This window comes from Zeus faber, assembly GCF_960531495.2.
Source record: "Zeus faber genome assembly, chromosome: 4".
In the NCBI taxonomy this organism is placed as follows: Eukaryota; Metazoa; Chordata; class Actinopteri; order Zeiformes; family Zeidae; genus Zeus; species Zeus faber.
In genome coordinates this window covers 13,090,065-13,113,956 of record NC_137191.1, presented here as the reverse complement: position 1 = coordinate 13,113,956, position 23,892 = coordinate 13,090,065, and the positions used below count along the sequence as shown (strand labels likewise).

At 47.1% G+C, this 23,892-nt stretch overlaps 2 protein-coding genes across 3 annotated transcripts in view; both read right to left on the bottom strand.

Annotated features, from left to right (window-relative positions):
• Nucleotides 1-1,878: 1,878 nt before the first annotated feature.
• On the bottom strand, nucleotides 1,879-20,865 carry prkacab (protein kinase, cAMP-dependent, catalytic, alpha-b). Its single transcript, XM_079999731.1, has 11 exons — nucleotides 20,524-20,865; nucleotides 17,214-17,275; nucleotides 16,153-16,281; nucleotides 15,229-15,327; nucleotides 13,092-13,174; nucleotides 12,862-12,988; nucleotides 11,693-11,788; nucleotides 10,621-10,743; nucleotides 8,549-8,608; nucleotides 8,335-8,439; nucleotides 1,879-2,147 (listed from the first exon to the last, which is right to left on the bottom strand). The coding sequence occupies exons 1-11, from the start codon at nucleotides 20,567-20,569 to the stop codon at nucleotides 2,022-2,024; spliced, it is 1,056 nt and encodes a 351-aa protein (XP_079855857.1). The 5' UTR covers nucleotides 20,570-20,865; the 3' UTR covers nucleotides 1,879-2,021.
• A 1,204-nt stretch (nucleotides 20,866-22,069) lies between these two features.
• Nucleotides 22,070-23,892, bottom strand: part of LOC307229693 (histone chaperone asf1b-B-like) — a 4,514-nt gene continuing 2,691 nt past the window's right edge. For both annotated transcript variants that reach the window (XM_079999735.1, XM_079999736.1), the window contains exons 3-4: nucleotides 23,000-23,176; nucleotides 22,070-22,854 (exon numbers count right to left, since the gene is read on the bottom strand). In XM_079999735.1, the coding sequence (XP_079855861.1) occupies nucleotides 22,657-22,854; nucleotides 23,000-23,176 (375 nt within the window). In that variant the 3' untranslated portion in view covers nucleotides 22,070-22,656. The remainder of the gene's footprint in view (nucleotides 22,855-22,999; nucleotides 23,177-23,892) is intronic.

Below are 23,892 nucleotides of genomic sequence, written 5' to 3'. Positions count from 1 at the left end.
GATAAAATATTCTTTGTTTGAGAACCTGCTAAGTGAAGCCTTTGCAGCGAAGTGTTTGGGGGAAGGCTGTACTGAAGCAAAGAAGAGGCACCCTCTAATTGAAAGCTGGGATAGGAGTGATCTCCATAATATGCCACTATAGCCACTTGTGATGGTGGTTGAAGGGTGTTTATGTTTGACGATAATATAGCCCACAAAGCCAACAACTTGACTATAAACCAATGCAAATGTAATTTCACAAATGTGAACTGGGTAGAAAATCTGTAACCCTATTGCCAGCATGAGAATTAGGGAAGGAATCCAGCAGAGATTGTAGAATTAATGATCATGATATACATAAGAAAGCCACTTGATTTTTTTTGTATCTGTGACTTAGTGGTGCAAGTCACAGATAAGAATAAGCCTTTCAATGTTTGGAACTTTGTGACTCGGTTTTATTTAAATCACACTTTTAATTCTGCAGCGAGGTGAACAATGACCACTGTGTCAGTTTGCATGCTTGTCCTCTGCTATTACCTCAAGGGCTACCGCGGCGTCTAAAAGTTGGGGCGCTACGTTTTCTGCGTGGTGAACAAACGCTCAAAAACAAAAGTATAGGACTTTGGTATTTGCCAGCGAGAAAGGCAGTCATTATTTAAAAGCAGGTGACAAGTGTGTTGGCTTGTTGGATGTGTAGAAGGAGTCTGAGTGAATAAAGACAAATCAGCGGCTTGAGCAGAAACTGTGGGAGCAAAGAACACCGGGCACATCACCGCTCGGAACCGACCAGAGTGCAGTTTGAGGTAGTCTGCTTCGGATGGTGTTTTATAGCAGGGGATGGAACAGGAGGGGATGGAACAGGCCAAATGGCTGAGTGACCATACAGAACCAGTGCCGGCAGATCCGGGAGGGGGGCTCGGATTTTTACACCGAAAATAGGTGCAAAACCAAATTCTATGTAGCGGGGAAATTTTGGAAGACACAAGCCAACATTTCCCACATTCTCCTGCAGAATGGACTCGTCATCACAAGTGAGAATTACGCCTGCCCTCTTATACTACTTGTGACATATTTAGTGATACAGTATGTTCGAACCTGAGATGCCATTTGCTGTGGCAGTGCCATTGCAACACCATTTAAAATATATCCAGTCCCTTAAAATATGCATCGAGCGTTAGAATAGATATCAATGGAAAAAACTTGGAATTTTTAGTGACATTTTGAATTGGTTGCAATTGACAAGCAACGCCTGGTCGCTGTCGCAAACATATTCCCACGTGTCTTGTTCTAGTTCTCCCTTCGAGTTACGGCACGTCAACGCTGAAGACCGTTCGAACAAGAGATGCCGCTTGGTTCTGTAGAAAACGGGGACACATGCTGTGGATGAAATCTTTTTTGAGGAATAGCTTACATGTAGATATTTTCAAAACAATTACCTCAGACTGGAAGGATATGAACTCAAGATTTGCGCGTTGACACTGAATAGTACTATTGGATTTCAAGAGCCCTTTGGGTCAATTTAGAGAGCGGGAATGATCGCGGGAGGGCACTGTGCGAAGTCCGAACTGTGAAAGGGTTAAAAATGAAGGGCAAGTTAAGAGATATGCACGTCAGCCGAATTAATTATGGTTCGATTCATTGTTCACCGCGACTCTGGTATGTACCTACCTCCGTGTTGCAAGGCGGTCAACAGCCTCAGACCGTGCTTCATCACCGCGCAAAACGACAGATTCGACAGAGAAGACGGAGATCCCAACGCACAGAACCCCCCGAGCCCCCCTCGCTCACGAGAGGGATCCTCAGCGAACACACTAATAAATAAACGTTACAAAAGAACGGAACAGAAAAAAGGCAACACTGCTGGTTTTCAGTCCCCCACCCCCTCCTCCTCCTCGTCCTCCCTTTATTCCTTCTTTCCTCCCTCCGTCGCTGGCGCCAGTGGCTGGACGGGAGACGGCGCTCCGACTCTCCCTCTCGGGCGGCCTTCCTCGTCTCGTCGCCTCCTTCCCCCGTCGCCCTCTCTCTACCGTTCCCTCGCCGCGCTAGAACTCTGCAAACTCCTTGGCGCATTTCTCAGTGAAGGAGACCCGGATCTCTTCCTCATCGTAGTCGTCGAAGTTGCTGGTGTCGCCCGGACCTTTGAACTTGGGCACGAACGGAGCCTCCACCTGCGCACAGTTCAACGGGTTAAAACCAGATGTGCCGGGGAGAGAGAGAGAGAGAGAGAGAGAGAGAGAGAGAGAGAGAGAGAGAGAGAGAGAGAGAGAGAGAGAGAGAGAGAGAGAGAGAGAGAGAGAGAGAGAGATTTTTTGATTTTTAAAGCATCTTTATTTTAACATTTTCTCTAGTTCACAGTTACAGACAATGCAACAAACACACTTGGTTCACTAACAGAGTCCTACACGTTAAAAACAGACTGGAAGCACAGGTCGTCCTCCACCAGGGAACAGATGGCGTCGTTAAAACACCACAGCTTGATGAAGACGTCCAGACTCTTCATCAGTCTGTGAAAGTTAAAATCAATCAAGACTCTGGCCCTGACCAACGCTACAAACACTCTTCCTAAAACACTCTCCTTTCCCCTCAGTTTGTTCCTCCTCGTGAGGTAGATGGCCATCTTCGCTTCCCCGACTAGAAAATTAAGCAGTCGCCATTTCTCTGCGTTGGCCCTGTAGTATCCGGCCCCAAAAATAAAACAGTTTCTGGACCACTCCTCCTTGAAGAGCTTAAAACTTTCCTTTAAAAGACTAAAAAGCTCTAAAAGTCTGTCGCACTCTGCAAAACAGTGAAACACGGACTCTGGCAGTTTGCAGAATGGACATTCATTTGCGACCGTGGGATTAAAAACAGAAACAAAGCTGTTGACAGCTATGGCTCCATGTAGGACTCTCCATTGGAGGTCCCCCGTCCTTTTCTTGGAGGGAGCTTTGTAAAAACTCCTCCAACACGGCTCCTCCTGTCCCCCCATCTGGAGCCGTCCCCTCCAGACAGTGTCCTGCCGCCCCTCCAGTCCCTTCCTATTTAAAACAACCACACACTCTTTGTAAAAAGCCTTCCCGCTGGCTGTGTGCAGGTCCAGTTCTGCATAACGTGCCCTGTGCAGCAGCTTCCCGGAGGACCCCTCCAGGTTGGGGGTCAGGGTCATCTCCGGGAAGGGATCCTCCGAGTTTGGCTCCTCCGCGCCTTCGCCGTACTCCTTCAGCAGGGCCAGCTCCTCCTCCGTGAGCGTCTCCCTCCACCTCTTGAGCACCAGGTGTACGATCCTGGTGGACCTCACCCCCAGCCGCTCCGCCATGGCCTCGCCGTCCTGCAGGTCGCTCCCTGCCGCCGCCACCACCTGCCTCAGGGTCAGGACCCCCGCCTCCCTCAGGATGCTCCTCAGTCCTGGAGTGGCCCCGTCCTGCACATCCAGCCTGGCTCCTCCGATCACCGGCTCCTCCAGGAGCCAGTGGAGGGAATCTGCGGCCTCCCTTTTCCTGTTCTTAAATAACCCCCATGCTTTAAAAAGCTCCTGATAAAAACGGGGTACGCCCGACTTGTTTAGAAGACTCGTGTCCATTAAAAACAACGAGCGGTCAAGTCCCATCCTCCCAGTCCTCTTTAAGACCAAGCCCGCCACGTCCTTCCAAACGTTAAAGTACCCCGTTAACAACTTCTGCACAAACTGTAACCTAAAAGTTGCCACTCTGCTTTTGATGTCCACCACACCGTGCCCCCCTTCCTCTTTAGGCAGAAAGACCCTTTCCTTCCTGACCCAGTGGAAATTCCGCCCCCAAAAGAAGTCTATCAGCTCGGCCTGTATCTTCCTAACTAGCAGGTCTGGTGGTTGGACACAGGCCACTCTGTGCCACAGCTGTGAGGCCACCAGGTTGTTAATAATGAGCGTCCTGCCCCTATAGGACAGCTGTGGCAGTGCCCACCTCCATTTTCTTAGCTTGCCCTGTATCTTTCCTAGCAGTCCTTCCCAATTCTTCCCCACCACACTTTCGCTCCCTAAAAACACTCCCAGATACTTAAACCCATCCCTTCGCCACCGTAAGCCTCCTGGCAGTTTTAAAAGTCCCCCCCTCCATCCGCCCACAGCCAGCGCTTCGCTTTTGCCCCAGTTGACTTTCGCTGCTGATAGCAGCCCAAAGTCCCTGACGATCCCCTCCAGTTTGCTGATTTCGTCCTGTTTCTTTATTAAGACAATGACGTCGTCCGCATAGGCTGATAGAATGTGGCTTCTCTCGAGACCGTTTTGAAACACACCCTCGATGTTCGTCCTTAATTGACACAGCAATGGTTCTATGGCCAGAGAGTACAACATCCCTGAGAGGGGGCAGCCCTGTCTCACCCCTCTACGCACTTTAAAAGGGCCGCTCAGCCCTCCATTAATCTTCAGTATACTCTCGATGTCCTGGTACAAAACCTGGATCATGGCTACCAGACCAGGGCTGAGGCCAAAAGCCTCCAGAGTTTTCCAGAGGTAAGGGTGCTCAACCCGGTCAAACGCCTTTTCCTGGTCTAGCGAAATGAGCCCAGTTTCAATGCCCAGAGAACTAGAGACGTCCAAAATATCCCGAATTAGGGACACATTGTCCAGAATGGACCTACCAGGCACACAGTAAGTTTGGTCCTGATGGACTACCAGGTCCATCACCTCCCTCAGCCTGTTGGCCAGTGCCCTCGACAGGATTTTATAGTCCGTGCACAGAAGGGACACAGGACGCCAGTTCTTGATCTCCTGCAGGTCTCCTTTCTTGGGTAGGAGGGTGATGACTGCCCTCCTGCAGCTGACTGGCAATAACTTATCTTTAAAAACTTCATTAAAAACCATTAAAAGGTCCTCCCGTAACTCCTCCCAGAACTCTTTGTAAAACTCTGCAGGAATCCCGTCGATGCCAGGGGCCTTACCCCCCTTCATGCTCTGCAGGGCCGTGGAAAGATCCTGCAGGGTCAGAGGTTCCCCCAGCACCGCACTGACATCTTCCGGGACCCTGGGCAAATTCCCACAAAAGGAGTAAAACAGTTCTTTTTGCTCCTCGTACTCACTTCTGTACAGCTCTGTGTAAAAGTCCACGGCTCTCGTCCGGATCTCCTCCGGCCTCCTGAGCTCCTGTCCTGTGTCTGATCTCAGGGCGTGGATAAACCTGCTCTGCCCGTTGCTCTTCTCCAGGCTAAAAAAGAAACTAGATGGTGCGTCCATCAGTGCTGCGCTCTGGAAGCGAGAGCGGACCAGCGCCCCCTGCGCCTTGGTGCCTAGTAGGTCTGCAAGAGCAGCTCCTTTAGACTTGAGGTCCTTAATGTGATCTCGATTCCCGATTGGTTCCACTACACCCTGTAACTCCACAATGTCAGTCTCCAGATCCCTCATAGATCTGGTGATGTCCCGTGTGACATTGAGAGTATACTGCCGACAGAGCTGCTCTATCTCCCTCTTCCCATAGTCCCACCACAGTCTTAAGGAAATAAAATCCTGCTTTCTGTCTCTAAAACCTTCCCAAAAAAACCTAAAAGCATCTTTAAAGTTGGAGTCACATAGTAGGGTGGTGTTAAAATGCCAATATGCGCTTTTGGGCTTTACATTGGCGATAAAGACACGGCAAACAACCAGGGAGTGATCGGTAAAACCAACAGGCACCATTCTACATTCCTTAAAAATGTTGAAATGGTGCTTAAAACAGTAAAACCGGTCTAGTCTGGCCAACGATAAAGAGGTGCCTCTGCAGTGCACCCAGGTGTACTGTCTTTCATCCCCGTTGGTTCTCCTCCACACGTCCGTTAGCTCGTTCTCGCTTGAGAGCAGCCTCATCGCGTTCTGCGATGCTCTGTGAGGCTCACAGTGGTTCCTGTCTAACAGGTCGTTCTCGGTGCAGTTAAAGTCACCTCCTAGAAACAAAAACTCCTCAGTACGAGTTTTGCTTAAAACCCCATTTAAAACTTGCAAAAAAGTGACTCTGTGTGGTCCTGTGGTGGGAGCGTACACATTTATAAAGACAAACTTATGATGCTCAAATGCTGCCCTCACCACCATCAGTCTGCCCTCCACCACCTCCTCCACCTCAAAGGATGCTGGGGCAAAGCTCTTAGAAAAGAGAAGAGCCACCCCACCGCTGGTGGTGCTCTTGTGGCTTAGCACCACCTCCCCCCCCCACTCCCTCTTCCAGTCAGCCTCATTGCCGGAGTCACTGTGGGTCTCCTGCACCAACAGCACATCCAGCCTCTTCTGCTCCATCAGCTCATACAGCAGAGACCTCTTAGCTGCGTCTCTGGCCCCATTCGCGTTCAGCGTGCTGATGTTAAAGTCACTCATTGCAACGGAAAAGGGAAACAGCCCGAACAGCAGCGCCCACCTCCACCTCCTCCCCATCCTCTCCGTTGTTCAGCTCCTTCCTGATCTTCTGCACTATTTTCTTTAACCTGTACACCTCCTGGTCCGTGAACCCTCCTCTCCCCTTACTCCTCATCTGTTGCTGGGCCGCGTTCGCCAGCAACTCCTTGTCTGAGAAAAAATCCTCCACCTTAATCCCTTTCACGTTCTTCGTCCTGTGCAGAAACGCTTTTATTTTGCCCACACTGTAGCTTTTTTTGCCCTTTTTCTTCTTTACGCCGAGAAAAACCTGCCCCTCACTGTCTGCAGCAGAGTCCTCCTCCATCCAGGACTCTGACTCCGAGCCTCCCTGCTCCACCTCCTGACTTGCCTTCCCCTGGCTTGCTGTCCCTCTCTTCGCCTGAGAGTCTCCTGCCATTTTGTTGGACTTTCTTTTGAGCCGGGGGACTCTCACCCGATCGTCCTCGTCCCCCATCTCAAAGTCACTTCCTTCCAGTGCCTCCTCCTCCCTAGCTACGTCACCTGCACTCCTTTGACTTTGTTCCGTAGCTTCCTTTCCCTCACCAGTCCCCTCCTGTCCCCCCGCACCCACCTGCCTGTCTTCCGGACCCTCCTCCTTCCCCTCCTGTCCTCCCACCCTTACCTGCCTTTTTTCCAGACCCTCGCCTGCCTCCCCCCGTGTCTCCACGCTCACCTGGCTGCGCTGTCTACCTCCACCCGTTCCCTCCTGCGGCTCCACATTCCCCTCCCCCCCCTCCTTTTTTTTCCCCTGCCCCTCGCCTGCCCCCTCCTGTGCCCCCACCTTCACCTGTTTCTTCTCCTTTCCTTTCCGCCCTCCACCTGTCTCCCCCTGTGCCCCCACCTCCACCTGTCTTTCCCCTGCCTCCATTTGGCCCTCACCTGCCTCTCCCTGTGCCCCCACCTTCACCTGCTTTTCCCCTCCTTCCTTCTGGCCCTCCCCCGCCTCCTCCTGTGCCCCCACCTTCGCCTGCTTTTCCCCTTTCTGACCCTCACCTGCTCCCTCCTGTGCCCCCACCTTCGCCTGCTTTTCCCCTTTCTGACCCTCACCTGCCCCCCCCTGTGCTCCCTCCTTGTCCTGTCCACCCTTCTGCCCCTCACCTGTCTCGCCGCCTGCCTTCTTACCTGGACATGCCCTGACCTGGTGTCCCTCCCCACCGCACCCAAAGCACTTGGTGGTGTCAGTGTTGACAAACACCACATAGTCAAACTCATCCGCCCTGATTTTAAAAGCTACGTTTAGCTCCGCATCCCTGTTGTTCAACACCATCAGGACGTGTCTCCTGTGCGACACCACATGCTTGAGCAGCGGCGACTTGCACCCCGACGGGACTTTCTTAACTGGCGACACCACCTTCCCGTGCCTCGCCAGTTCCTTAGTGAGGGTCTCATCTTTAATAAACGGCGGAACATTCGCCAAATTCACCCTCCTCGCCGGTGTGGAGAGAGGCAGGACGGGAACAAACATTTTGTTCACCGTAACGCCGCTCGCCACCACCGCGTTCACCTTGTCTACGCCATCCAGGAAAATGACCACCGCGCTGTTCATCCGCGCTGCGGACACAACGCTGCTGTAGCCGACAGCCTTCCCCACCGCCAGGCTGCAGTCCTCCACCGAGACCGAGGAAGCCACGGGCAACTTAATGCCGTGCTTCCTCGTTAGCTTGGTGAGGTCCGACATGGTTGCGGACCCGCACCACCACCACCACCACCACTACCACCACCACCCCCCACCCGCTGTGCACACACCCTACAACCAAAAAAAAACTAAACCCGTCACCAACAAATAATTATAAACATGCAATTGATAGAAAAAGTTAGAAAGTCACTCACTCTACCAAACGCTCACACGCTCCGCTCGCTCACACCTCCAATCACTCAGAGAGAGAGAGAGAGAGAGAGAGAGAGAGAGAGAGAGAGAGAGAGAGAGAGAGAGAGAGAGAGACACACACACACACACACACACACACACACACACACACACACACACACACACACACACACACACACACACACACACACACCTTTCTCTGGTAGATGGCAATCCAGTCCGTGGTGGCAAACCATTTGTGTCCCTTGATGTCGTTGACGCCGTTCTTGAGGTTGCCGTAGCGCTTTGTGAGATCCACCTGGCGACAGCAGAGCGTTGACGAGCGTTACGCGTCAAGGAGAAGACGCGCGGTGTCATGAGCGACGCCGAGCGTCAAGTCGAACATAGCCGCGAAGAAGAAAACCTACCTGTAGTAGGTTCCTCAGGAGGTCCTTGAGGTCGGAACTGAAATGTGACGGGAAACGCACCTGGGGACAGGAGCAGAGACGTCACCGAACGGACGACTCTCCCGTCCTGTCGAACGTGAATCGCTGATCTCGGCAGAAATGCATGTTGCGATGGAGAATCGTCACTCAAGAAGCAAAGACGCTCAAACCAGGGGGAACCGACAGGGTCCCGGCATTAGCGTCAAACTCGGTCAGAAATGTTTGCATGACATATATATCTATTTGTTATCGTTGTAGGTCGTGTGTAAGCAGAGAGATGACATGTCATGAGTGAGACACTGTCATAACCCCCAGAGTCTCATGGGTAAAAAACAGAAACAAAATAATTTGCTACCCAGCACAGATTTTAACCTGCGTGACTATCTGCTGTTGAAGTACACCTTGCAGCTAAACGTACTGGGTTGCTCAAAGTGCCTTCAGCACAAAGCTGTCTCCGCCTTGCTGCAGGCAAACGGACTGAATCCTCAGAGCTGTCAAAGGCAGTGGAAGAAATAAGAATATTCTATGAGTAATGAGACCACACGTACAGATGATACCGTTTGTGTTTCCGTGAAACCGCCGTGGTTCTAGCCAAACTCTTTTTCAGTCTTTGGCAAACACAAACCCTATTACTACACAGCAAAGGAAAGGCGATGACAATATAATGGTGCATAGCCTAGAAATATCGAAAGGCCACCAATACTGGAAATCAAAAACAAATTTGAGGTTTGAGGGAAAATGAGCTCTGTGGTGCGCCGCAAATACACCTTAACAAAGTGAAAAGCGAAAGCTCATTCTTTATATGCTTTTTTTGGAGATTTCAAATCCGCGTCTGAAATCAGTCCGAAGCTATTTGCATAAAACCCACCAGACGTGTGGAGGAGCGTCTTTAAGCCAAATCTCAAGAGCAGGAGGGGGAAGATGTAGCAGCGGTGTGTTCTGGGAGTCTGGGAGCTTGCGTTTCCCTGCAAAAGTTAACTCTGAGCGTAAATGTCTTGAGTAACAATAACCTGCTAGCCATGTCCGGGCAGGTTCATAAATATGTTCATGCAGAAAAATATACTGTATGTAATTTACTTTAAATCTATAAATGTATTACTAACGTCTTCAGCCTGCGTTTGTGGTTTTTTTTTTTTTTTTTTTAACAAGAAATCATGTTGAACATACTGTACAACAGTGGCGCAAGCAGGCAATGCATCATTTTCCGCGAAATTGGAAAATATGGTGGGCTGTGAAATAGAATACGAGCTGCATATTATTGGTAAAGTGGGACACATTCCAAACGTTTTCATGGAAATTAAATATATCTGGAGTTCTTCAACTGTTTAGAATAGTGGGGTTCACATTAAGTGCAAAGAGCGAAGGACTCCAGGTCCAATTTGCAGGCGCAGCCGAAAGCCTGTTTTGTTGCTAAAACGGGCTTTGATTTTTTTCATTCAGCAAAGCTCAGGAGCAGGTTGTTTGCTGTGGCGCGGGCTTCTCTGCAGTGGGAGGCGAAGGTGAACTCAACTCTAATGGCTATTTCTGAATTTCACTCGCTGTATAAATTGTTTTGATTCCCGCGCTTTGACAGAGGAAGAAAAGGTTTGCATGTTTGTATGGGTTAATGTGAAAAATATTTAGTAAGAAACTTCATCGTCTGACCAGCGATGGACACTCGTTACCAGGTCCCTGGCCGCGTCGACCAATGCTGCCCACTGCTCCTGGCTGCCCCCCCAGAGGAAGGACAAGCCAGGATGGGTTAAATGCAGAGGCCTCACTTCAACGGCCACCATCCAAAAGCCTGTGCATGAGTGTGTGTGTGTGTGTGTGTGTGTATGCATGCGTGGTAGTGTGGTGTGTTGCGTGACAATTAAAGATTCTTCTTCTTCTTCTATGCACACTGATTTTTTAGGCATTTGTTACCTTACAGTGCTGCAATAATCCAAACTATTCAATTACCCTCCCACTCCAGGATATTATAAACTTTGGAGGCTTTAGGTGAAGTCTGGCAGAGTTACTCATACAAAAATAACATGATCCATAAATAATATGATACAAAGTTTGAAACCTACCTTGCCCGAAACAATCTTTTCATAGATCTGGATGGGCTGGTCAGCAAAGAAAGGGGGGTAGCCTGCAGCCATCTCATATATGAGCACGCCGAGCGCCCACCAGTCCACGGCCTTGTTATAACCCTGCACAAAGCAAGAGCAGGGCACGCCGGTTATACTGACGGATCAGAGAAAGACGGATGGACGGACGGACGGGTGGGGGGGCCTGTGAAGTCTGCACCGTTTTCGGACGTCCAAAGGCACTTTTGAATGTCAGTGCCAACGCCGACCACCGCGGCTGTCACACAGGAACACGCAGATAAGGAAGGTCCAATCCCCGCATCAAAGCGATGCTGCGGCTGGACTGTGGCGCTGTGGCGGCGAGTCATCGCACACTGCCTCACCCGTTTGGCACCGGCGAAGCCTCCTCCGCGTGTGGAATTTAAAAGATGCAACATCACGGGAATTTTTTTGTTTTTTAGAATTGAGTGACCGGTCAATAAGAAAAAGAGGAGGCAGTCCAAATGTAGCCTCTGTGATCAGAGAGTGATAGTTGATCATATAATTGAAGCACCAGTGGGCCCCTGCATAATTCTGTTGGTCAGACGTGTCAGAATATTGGGTGGATGTAGTGTCGTCTCCTGGATCTGTGGGGCTGCTTGCTGGTGCTGCAGTTGGCAGGTCCTCTCGATCTGTGTGTTGATGCTGGTATGAGTCTGTGACGTGGGGACACCGACCCGACAGAGCACCGAGCTGAGCTTCTGTCATCCAAAGTTTGTTAATTCAATTTGAGAAGGCTGAGGAGCCTTTGCTTACGCTCATATAATGCGTTACCGTGACACAAAAATATGCGCTACTGTTGTTGCCAGTTGGAACAGAAGATCATTTTAAGGAAGGTTTCTCACCATAGAGACAATATTATCAATCTATGTGAGCCCTCATGAGGAACATGGTCGGGAGCAATGTGTGAAAGGTGTGTGCAGACTGGTAAACCTGCTGAAACTCAATTTAACTCCCGGATGACACCCTTAAAAATTGCTCCGGAAAGCTGGCAGTGCACTGTGGTTCAAAAGTTGCGATGCCGGTGGCTCACCTTGCTCAGAATAATTTCAGGGGCCAAGTATTCTGGGGTGCCACACAGTGTCCAGGTCCGACCTTTTACCCGCTTGGCAAATCCAAAATCTGTCACCTGTAGGAGGAAACACACACACACACACACACACACACACGCACGCACGCACGCACGCACGCACACACACGCACGCACAAAGAGGTTATTTCACTGTTCACCATCAGAGTGCAGCAGAGTCTGCTGTGCTAAGATGAGCGGTCACACCCTGGTTGCATTTATGAAATTAGATATTCATTTCCAGTGGCAAATCAGATCATTGCCTAAAATCAGAGGTCTGTTTGGCTCAGGGCATTGGTTTCTCTCACTCACAGAAGCAGATCTACAGCCGTAAATGGTATTTCTATGTAAATTATGTGCACTTGAAGCTATTTTGCTTGTTCACAAAACATAATGCGTGTCTTTAAATCCTTCTCACACACTTTCACATGCACGTTCATTTGTGTATTATAAATCGGTTATTTTGGTACGCGGTCCTGCGGTAACCGGTGTTGCGTGCTGGGGAGGCGGCATCCATGCTGCCGATGCCAACAGACAGAAGGAGCTGGTGAGGGAGGCCAGCTCCGTCGCTGGTCTTGAACTGGACAGTCTGGAGGTGGTGGCAGAGAGGAGAATGAGGAGGAAAAAATAAACGACAGCATCCTGGCGAAGCCATCCCATCCTCTCCACGGGGAGCCACCGAGGACGGGCGGCTCCCTCAACCAGCGGTTAACCACTCCCAGGTACAGGGCGGAGTGCTTCCGGGATTCCTTTGTACATTCTTGAGACATTTTTTATTACTTATTCTATTTTATTTTATTTTTTTACCATCGGAATGCTTATTATATGTATGTATACTGTATATCGTGAATTGAACGTACACTCTCCTGCTGTTACTCTGTACTTTATACTTCCCCATTGAGCTGCTGCAACGCCTGAATTTCCCCTTCGGGGGATCAATAAAGTACTATCTTATTTTATTTATTTTATCTTACTGCACATTCAACACTTCACAACTACACTTTTCAGTTTGTCACCATTTTTTATTTTTTTAAATTCTATCTTGACAGGGTTTTGATTCCAAAACCTGACATTCTGCCAAATATCTAATTATTATATTATGAAATACTAAACGATTATATGACCGGGTTGACCTGTATGTATCCCTGCTGGTCGATGAGCAGGTTCTCGGGCTTCAGGTCTCTGTAGATCAGGTCCAAGGCGTGCAGGTACTCGAAGGTCAGAACGATCTGGGCTGCGTAGAACCGAGCGTGAGGCTCGCTGCTCCGAAGCACGCGGGCAGAGGGAGAAGGGGAAAGAAGCGCTGAGTCAACTGGAGGGGAGGAGAACACGCTGTACAGGAAAACCAGCTGCGCACGCTCACCTGAATCTGCCGATCCTCCGTAAATGGGAAAACATCTCTCCGCCCAGCACGTATTCCATGACCATGTAGAGGTTGGTGTTGTCCTGGGGAAAACAAGGGACTTTTCAGTGACTCTCTCACACACGCACGCATGCGCACGCATGCACACACACGATATGTTGTTGTATATTGCGGTATTTGCCACCATATGTGATATTTTCACAGTATTGAAATATCTTTAGATCCTTCCCTTAGGACTTCTTTGTGTATGTTTAGTGCTCAGCGCCCCCTGTCTTTGCGGAGAATATCGTCAAGGCATCTACACGGCATCTATTTTGACGTGATTTACATTAAAAACATACTTTTTTTTTTCAACACCGCTTTAAACGCCTACAACGGCGTAAAAAATGTGGGTTTTTTATGAATAATGGTGAGGTCGGACCGCCAGTGTAGCAATGCATTTCAGACAGAGCTCAGCTTCATCCGCCTGCAGGGGGTGGAGCCCAGCTTCACAGTGACAAGGAAAGTTGAGCAGTATTTAACTTTATGCAAATGAGCATCGCTGTCGCCGGGCAACAGCCAATAGGACAAACTCTCAATAGCATTGATCATTGAAAAATGGAAAAGGCTATTTTCTTACATGAAAAACGTCCCATTAACAATCAATAAAATGAGGATGATATCAGTTTATGTTTCTCAAGCAAGGACAATTCTTTATTTTAAGGGGTGGGTGGCAAGGTTATTTATGTAAATTTCTTGGAGAGGTTATTTATTTTGCTAAGTAGATGGCACCATCTATCTATATGATATATATTAAATATGGAAAGGGAGAGAGGTTTGATAACAGTAGATAATAGTAGCATAAAATCCGCATTTTAGGCATTTAAAACGGCGTCAAAAACGTGCGTTTTCTCAATGCATCGATGAACGCTGCCGCCATTGTTTGCCTGGGGATCTGTATCATTATGAATTGCACTACAATTTGTGCTACAGTATAAATAATACAAAAATTATTCCGACTATCATTAATGTGCTTGTGGCTGCTGAATGACATTCAGGGGGGAAAGGTGTTTTTTTTGGGGGGGGGGGTGTGTGCTGTCACGTTACCCTCGGAATGTGAGCACTGTACAATTCATAAAAGACAGAGCTACAGGCAAACAACCGCGGCAGCGTTCGTCGATGCATTGCCGAAGAAGGAAGGGCCCAACGAAAAAACGGCGTAACCCCCCCCCAAAAAAAACCCCACGTGTTTTATCCCGTCAAGACGCACGCAAGTTTCGCTTTAAACTAGAGGGGGAAGCGTGGCGCTGGTAGTTCGCACGGGCACCGGGCTGCGCGTTGCCGTGCGGATGCCTTGGTGCCCACAGCACCACCAGGGGAAGTGAAAGAACTGATGAAGGATCTGAATGACTAGAAAAATGAGCGCTAAAACTAAAATAGAGAGAGTTAAATATGAAGTATTTATAATATAAATGTGTGTCTGGGTCTGGGATCTGGGTTGTGCAAATTGTTGTCGGCGTGAACGCCACGACGAGATCTCGAGGTATTAGAAGGAACGTTTGGCCTGAGACGGCGCTGTCGCCCTCCGCGGACTCGACGCCGCCCGCTTCTCTCTGGGGCCGCGCACGCCTGCATCGCTACAGGTTGCACCTGCGGAACCCCCGTCACGAACCCCCTCACGCGGACGCCTCCGTCCGGGATCGACCTGAAGCGCACGGCGCGGAGATCCCAACAACAACAACAACAAAAAGCCGCTCGGCGAGCCCCGCAGTGACGTCGTTCACTAAACGACGCTATGGCGGCGGCGAGCGAGCGGCGTAGCGCGATCCGCTCCTCCAAAGGCAACAAATGCAGAGTTTTGTTCTTTGTTTGATTTGGGATGTGTTTATTGTAATTGAACGGGGGGAAAGGCGCCCTGCGCAACCGTGAGTCCTCCACCAGCTTGGGGACGCTCTCCAAGCTCTTCCAACCTCCAAAGGCCGTTCCCCTCCAGGGGGAGCGCTTACCCTTGCAACGGCAATAATGTCGTGTATCGCGATATATGTGGGCGGGATATATCGCGATGTAAAATGTTTGCGCGCGCTCGCGCACACACACACACACACACACGCACGCACGCACGCACACACTCACTCACTCACTCACTCACTCACTCTACCTTGAAGGAGTGCTCCACCCGCACCAGAAAAGGAAAGCTGACAGCCTGCAGGATCCTCTTCTCGTTCAGAGTGTGTTCTATCTGCTTCAGCTTCACCACCTGAGAGGCAGCGAAAGCGAGGCTGAGAGCGAGCCCATGTGCGGCGCTGCCCATCAGAAGTTACATTCCCAGGAGCGGATTGGGCCCACAAAAACACAGTTCCGTGATTCATCTCGGAACTCAAATCGTTTTGTAATTAACCGAAATCATTTTTGTTAATTAATTTTTTTAATTCACTTTTTTTTTTCTCCACACATGGCAACATGTTTTTTTTCATGTGGCCCTAATCCTCTTACATATACAGTATATACTGTATATACACATTATAGTCTGTCCAAGGTTTTGCCGTATTTTCCAGCCACATTGGTCATCTTAGATTTTATATTCTATTTTTAATTTGCAGTGATATTTCATTGAAAATAACCACACTGCATGTATAGTCTTGAGTTGTTTATTATTTATTTTATTTTGTTGAACTGTTTATTACTTTTTTTATTTGTTATTTCTGTATCTGTGAATTTGGTGTATATAATATTAGTCTGTACCTCATGTCCTCGCTGAGAGGCTGCAACGCCCGGATTTCACACCCCCCTGTGGGGATTAATGAAGTACTAGCTTTCTTTATTTTATCTAAGTCAAGAAGGTTATGTTTAGTCTCTGGTTTCTATCCGCATCAAGATTTGACAATTGACAATTTAAGTTCTGATAGGTCAGGGTATGTATATTTTTGCATTAGCAGCTTATTTGAGAAAAACAAAATTCAAAAAAAATCCATCCATCCATCCATCTATCCATCTATCTATCTATCTATGACCTCAAGGACTCAGGAGTCCCATACCCCGCATCCCTCTCCAGTAAACTTCTTGATACAGAACCCAAACTGGCCTTCTGCTTGTTGAGGATCTTCATGGCATAATGCTGTCCTGTCTCTTTGTGCTTGACCAGCATGACTCTGCCAAAGGAGCCGGTTCCCAGGGTTTTCAGCCTCTCAAACTGCTCCAGGCAAGCTGTGTTCTGAACAGGGGGAAGAGCCGTAGAGGTGAGCACACGTGCGCGGCCTGTCTGCTGATGCACATAGACAGCAACACCAACGTATGCAGCAAGTAGGAAGCAAAAACATTCCATTCGTGGTACGTTCACCGTTTTCAGTCAAATGGGATGAGATTGTATTCTTAAATAATTCTGGTTTGATTCTAGGATTAAACTGTCATGTAACAAAAAGAGCTACACAACACACCGCTTAACGTTTTCAAGAGGGTGCAACTCAAAAAGAAAAATACAAACCTGTATTCCCTTTATCCGTTGTAATAAGAACCCGTAAGCACATCCCTTCCCTATGTCCTTTCTTTTTCCTTAACCTCCTCTGCCCTCCTCTAAGTGTTCCTCTTAGTTGAATGTCTTTGCATATAAGAAGCCTTGAAAATGAAAGGGGGACACCATGCCCTGTTGCAGGAGGTGACTTGAACTGCACCACTTTATTTTTATGGACATGCATGCAATATGTCATTGACATGTTTTGATCATTTAGGGGGTGAACTGGGTGGGTATGATGACTGAATGTGTGCTTGGCCTCACACGTTCCCCTTTCTTCTTCAATGTTTAGCTGGAAAAGCCCAAATGTTTAGGCTTTAAAGTACAACATGAACCCTGAAATATTTTCACAGATTCTTTATTTGCTCTTTTTGGTGGTATGTTAAGATCAAATTTTAAATATAAAGAATTCATTGCCCATCCAACTCCAGAAAAGTTCCAACACTGAATCACTGAGTTCAAAGTAGTCATTGGAAAGTGTTAAGGAGTTTAAAGGTTGCATCAGTAAGATTTGCAGAGAAATCGGCTTTAAATACATGCAGTTTGATCTGGAGGCTTCAATCTCCCTCGCCACTGTTTTTACTACGTACTGTATGTTCTTCATGCATAGAGGACAAGAACATGCACACACTAACCTGTGCAGGGGTCTCCCACTTCTTGAGAAAGTCTTCTTTTGCTTTAGCAAGGAATTCCTTGACTGTAAAACCACAACCACACAGACGTGCAATGAATATCAAAATACCCTTGAAGCAGAGAGTCTCAACCATATTCAGTGGAGACTGTCATAGACATAGTCGGACTGGCCATCAGGAGGACCGAGACAAATCTCTGTGGGCTGCTTGAGCAGCCCATTATACAAAAACAAGATTCCGTGGGAGAGATCAGAGAGATCTGCGTCGCCGGCCCACTTTGATTATGCACCAGCCCTCATAATCAAAATGGGCCAACGAAGCACCCGGCCCCCCATCCCAGCAGTCACCGGGAGCGCGGGGACAGGTGGATTCCTGACCAAGCCGGTCAAAATAGAGAAAAATACGAGTAAAAAGAAGAAAGGCAGTGCTGAAAAGGCTCAAAATTAAAAAAATTAAAATAAAGCCACTTCAAACTGATGCTACAAGTTGCATGAAGATAAGTGATATTTTATGAGCACTAGCAGCAGCACTGCCGGCTGCACGCAACATCATTTGTTTTTCCAAGTTTCAAGGGATTATTTTCAAAGGCGGTGCCGCTGCGTTCAAGGCCTGTCGAAAAATGCTACCATGCTGCCTTCAAGTATCGGAATTATGAATTTTAGATATTATTTATCATTTATGGACGAGCAATCCCCTAGCACTAGTACAAATATAAACAAGGTGGTGTTTCTTTATTTCAATATTATTTTATTCTTTATAGACCAGCAATACCCAGGCCAGGAGTAATAATCTGTACCTTAGCAGCAGGCCAAAAAGATACACAGTACTTCATTTGTGTTTAATTTTAGATATTATTTAGAGTTTGTTTATTTTGTTCAACTGCACATTAGAGGTACAAATGTGTACAGTCAGTACCTGATGTTTGTAATTATTTGTTTATAGACCTACCCCGAAGAGTAAGTCCTTCAAGTTTCAAGGTTAAAGTGATCAAATTGGCACTGGCATGATCTGACTTATTTCCTGTGTTGAAGTAGATTATACAGCCTGCCTAAATATAAACATTCATGAAACACTGAATGCCTAAATATATCATGGTATCCTCACAGTGGTGGCCTGCTGGCAACAAACCATTCACTTGCTCTTAAAATAGCTGTTTTAGTGTTTCTGTTGCCTTGAGTATCCATCCATTATATTTATAAGTGGTGGTATCAAGGGCTGGTGTGTTTTTAAGTGCGTCGATGGGGCGGGGGTGGTGGAGTATCCGCGGGATGGGTGTGGTGGGCTGGTCTGGGTAAAAAAGTCCAGCGCCATTTTCAAGTCCCAGGCCGTCCGTGGTCTCCACCCTGGGGTCGCGACCCCACGTGTGGTCACTTGATTTGCACACAGAATACGGATAAATATACTTAGAGGTACTTAATAAAACATTTAGTTAAATAGGTTGGAAATATATAATAATTTCTAATAAATCCATTTGGAACTCAAATTCTCGCTAAACAATTGCCTAATATACAATGCTCAATATCTGCACTTCCAGTTTTGAAAGTATATATTCTCATTTTCTTTATTGGCCTAAATGCCTCAAAAATAATGATGTGGAGAACTCGAAAGGTGGAGAATTCCCTCCCTAAAGCTTTATCTGTCAGTTTGGGCGGAGTAACAGAGATAATTTGAAGGGAGCAGGGATTTCTTCTATTTGAATTCAATTCTCAGAAGTTGAAAAATAAGTTGTGAAGAAATAAATCATGAATACCATGGACTGGGATACAGTGGCTCCGAAATACCTTTAGATATCAAGCTGCTCCAAGAGTATTACTGCACGGAAGAGCACAATTTTAGACTTTCTTTTTTAATATATTTTTTAGAAATAGCCAATTTAGTTTAGTCAATGATTTCAACCTGAACACACACTTGAAGCTTTTGTGTGCTTGTATGATTGTTCCACTCGCTCCGCTGCTGTAACAAGCTTCATACAACTTCCCTTTTTACCAAAGCATAGTTGTTCAATCTGGGCTCTCATGCGGGCAATTGCACTCAAAAAACAAAAAATGACTTCTCAGAGCATCTGAACTGAGGACATGGATGGATGACTTAGTGTTTTATAATGTGTTGGTAGTGGAACGAGGTATACCCACTGCAGGCGCTGTGCCTTTATAGTTTGGGGATAGTCCTACTGACTTTGGGACAACCAAGGGCAGCAGGACTGTTTATGTACGGGATGAAGCCATGTTTTCAGAGACTGCAATGTATCCTTTGTACCCATGATATACATCCGATATAATAATTATATATATATATATGTATGTATGTATGTGTATGTGTATATGTATATATGTCATTATGTATGTATTTGTAGTAGTATATGTAGTATATATATGTTATATATTATATATATGTTTGTTATATTTGGGATATTTGTGATATATAGTTGTTGTTTTTTAATTACTCACATCAGGTGTTCCTCACATTAATGAATCTAAACTATAAACAAGAAACGTTTCCGTTGGGGTTTTTTTTTTTATTACATTTTAACATTTTTCATTTTCAATCTTGGTCCTGTGTTTACCAGCCACATAACACCTCTAATATGTCACTATTTGTTTGACAGAAAGTGAATGAAAGTGAATCGTCATTGGTTGAGACGTTTTTTAGCTTATTGCAAATGTATTTTATTTAAGGACCAATCCACATTGATGTGCGGGCCATATTTGGCCCTTGGGCTGCCAGTTGAATAACCCTGCTCTAAGAATGCAAGATTGCCTGGTTTATATATATATATATATACACATATATAAATATACACACATATATATACACATATATACACATACATATATATGTATGTGTGTATATATATATATATATATATATATATATATATATATATATATATATATATATATATATATATATATACACACACACACACATATATACACACACACACACATATATATATATATATATACACACACACATGAAGCAGTATAAAATATGAGCGAATTATATCCCCAAATACAGTTATGTTTGGTGCATTCTCTTTTGATTTTTTTAAGTGTGTAGGCACAAAAAAAGTTGATTTGTAGGAAGTTGGGAACAAGTTGAAAATCTGGCCCCAGACAGAGTGTAGCTGAATACCCCTGTGCTATGCTCTATGTCAACGGATGTGAAGCCGTCATTCAACCTGTATTAAGAACCGTCTCAATCACCACGTTAGTGCTGTTAACTGGTGATGGTATCAGTAAAAGAGAGAGAGAGAACAGAGAGAGGTGTGTGTGTGTGTTGTGTTGTGTTGTGTTGTGCTTGTGGTACCTACCGCTCTCCATCTCGTTGCCTCTCTTGGCCGTCGGCGTGTTGCCCATGGCAGCGACTTGTCACCGGGCGATCCGCGGCCGCTTCTCCCGCTTTAGAAATCCAGACCGTGAAACGTGCGTAACTTCACAGCTTTGGATGAAATGTGTTGCCTCACAAAAAAAAAAAACAAAAAAAAAAAAACAACGCGCACACACAATGATCAGAACCGCCGTACCCCCGGTTCTCCTGACGGGCCGTGTCTTCGCCTCCTCCTCCTTCCCGAAGAGCCCACCGAGGCCGCCCGCCCCGGCTCCACCAGCCCCCCGGAACACCGCAGCTACAGCTGGCCGCGGGACGGCGCTCCGCTATCCCAACACCGGGCTCTAATTTTATATCGCTGCCCGCCCCCCCCTCCCCTCTCCCGCCTCGCAAACCCCCCCCCCCTAAATAAAAAAATAAAAAATAAAAACAAAAACCACAAATCTCCGCGAGTCGCTTAATCGATGGGAATTCCACCTAAATCCACATCGCGCCCCCCCTCCCTCCCCCCCCAAGCATCTCCAGGACGACGGGAGCGAGGGAACGTCCCGCCTCGCCCGACCGCGGACAGCGCGAGAGAACGCGCCGGTTGGTCGTTCGTCCGGAGCGTTCGCCTCTCGCGCACGTCGCTGGTTGGGCCTATGGCGGCCCGTCAACAAATCGGCGTCCCGCCCTTCCACCGAGAGGCCCGGTGACGTCACATATCCTCCCCCCCCCCCCCCCCCCCCCCGCCGTGCGACGTCAGCGCCCGCTCCGCTCCTTCCTCTTCCTCCATTGGGTCCGAGCGGCCGGATCGTGGGAACCTCTGCGGGTGCGCGCGCCGCTATTGGCCGGCGCCGGCTCGCGGGTGGGCGTGGCCTCGCTACTCCCACATTCGCGACGGACGCGCTCGGGCGAGTGACGTCGGCCGCGGGCTATTTTTAGAAAGCCTGGTCAGGATTTAATGCGCCCCGTCGGGGTTTTTGGTTGGGCTGTCAAGTAACAAGCGCTCAGGAACGGCAGGCGCGGCCCTGCGCGTCCTGTGCGGGCGTGAGCGGAAGATTAACGGCCCCCCTTCTCCTGATTTTAGCAGTAAACAAATGGGTCCGCGCAGCCCCCCCCCCCCCCATCATCCTCAGTGGAAATGAATGATGTGATCCCCCTATACGGATGTAGATTCACATTCACACATTCATATTTAACACATATATACATTTCAATTAAATTTGGGCTGCGGATGCAGAGCCCAGTTGGAGGGGTTGGCAGAGAACAGGGCAAGAAAATAAATTAAGTGAACAGGTGGATGTATATATAGTGTGTTCCTTAAAGAAAATGGGGATACAATGAGTGAGAGCAGTCACCACCCTCTAGCTGGCTGCAGTTGCTAAGCAACTTCAGGCTGGAGTGAATATAGTGATGTGATGCATCACTCCTGCATTTTATGAATGAAATGGGAAGAAAAGAGGGAGGGAATAGCGGGCAACCACTGCCATGACTATTCGATAGAAAACAATTCAGCTGTAGTAAGACCAATTTAAAACAGCATTAGGTATAGAAACCAAACAAGAAACTTTATTACCTCTACATATGTTATATATTTCAAAACAAAGGAATACACAAGTAAAAAAAACAAAATATGCCATTTCACCTAGAAAAAATAAGCGCTTCAGAAACATTATTTACAGTTAACATTAATAACCAAACGGTAATATGCCCTCACCCATTACTTTAAGTTCCATTCAGACATGTGTGGGATGATATTGTGACGTAAACAAGGCAAGTACATTTAGATACATCCTTCAACACAGCGGCATCTCATAGATTGCACTTCTGTGATGAGCTGGTGAGGGTCATTGCTCCAATCTACTTAGGACAATACGAGCTCCTTATTTTTGACCAACACAGGTTGGATACCAAACTGTTCAACAACAGTAATGGGGAGGGGGCTTCCAAAGCCCTGATCCAATCCATTAGTGCCAAAATATGGCCCCCGTGCCCTGTGCTTGTGATTCATGTTCTCGAACACATTTACAGCAAATGCACCATGCTGTGTCTGTATTTATATAAAGGGTGCTTATATACAGTATGGAAGGGTTCTTTTTCATGAGCGCGAGTGTTCACGTAACGGAGATGGCTCCTACATGCAGTCCATGGAGTTGTCTGGCATCAGTCCCAGAGATGGAACCTTTCCAGGGATCCAGGAGGGCGGGAGCATCCCACTGGCATTAGGGGTGGGGTCGATGTTCTCACTGTTCTCCATCTTGTCTGCTGAACCCTCCCAGTTAATATGGAAGCGGGTGACACGAGGGTTGGAGGCCAAGATGTTCCTCTGGAGCTAAGATAGGGAAGAACGTATGAGTTGATGAATATTCACTAATTTCAACATTTTTTGGCATCATTAGTTATGGTGGGCGGGGCCTTAAACTCTTGTTCCAGAATGCACTCTGCATTATTTGATCAGTATTTTGCGTTAAAGTTACCTGAGTGTAGTCAGGTTTGAGCGGTGGGTTCTCTCGAAGTTCTGGATCTGTGTACTCATTGTTGACATAGTAACCAATGCGGATGAATTCCTGCCCCCGGTACGTACAGGTTATGAGAACGACAGTCACTCCTACAGCGTCACTCTCTGGAATTAGCCCAATGTTAGGGGCATCAGCCTGAAAAGAAAACATGTCAGGAGGAAAACAATTCAAAACGGAATTTGACAAGATAAGGTAAAGAAAGCTGAGGCGTATTTCTAATTGTGGCAAAGTGTGAGGATGAGGTATGAGGTTCTTTCTTTCTGGGAAACTCAGTTTCTTTGGGTTGATTTTGACCCCATACAAGAATTACAATGAAGTTTGAAATTGTGGGCATTACCGTAACTAAGACTAGACTAAAAAAAACTGCATACTGGACTGCCATTCAGTGTTATGACCTACAGAAAGCAGTCTTTGGATTATTAGACAACAATTATTTGCAAGTGACTTAATGTTTGATTTGTATCTGAAAAAACAAACAAACAAAAAAACAAAACAAAAACAATAAATTAAACCAGTAGACAGGGTCTTCCACACCTGTGTTGGTTCTCTATATCAACAAGTACAACAGAGTGAGAACTGAGCTACAATATGACCATCCTCAAAGTTCTGGGAGCACGGCAAATGCCTCACAATACAGTATTTATCACACTTAACGTGTTTAGCAAGAACACACTGCGTGCTGCATGTTCCACATCAGTGGCTGCATGTGTGTAGTCACATTATTTGTAATGAGACTGGTGCATCACTGGTGGTTAATGCTGTCACTGACTGCAAATACCATAACATGGTAATCAAACAGTTATTGGGGTCATTGAAATTTGAAATGATATAAACACAGTATAGTATTTTGA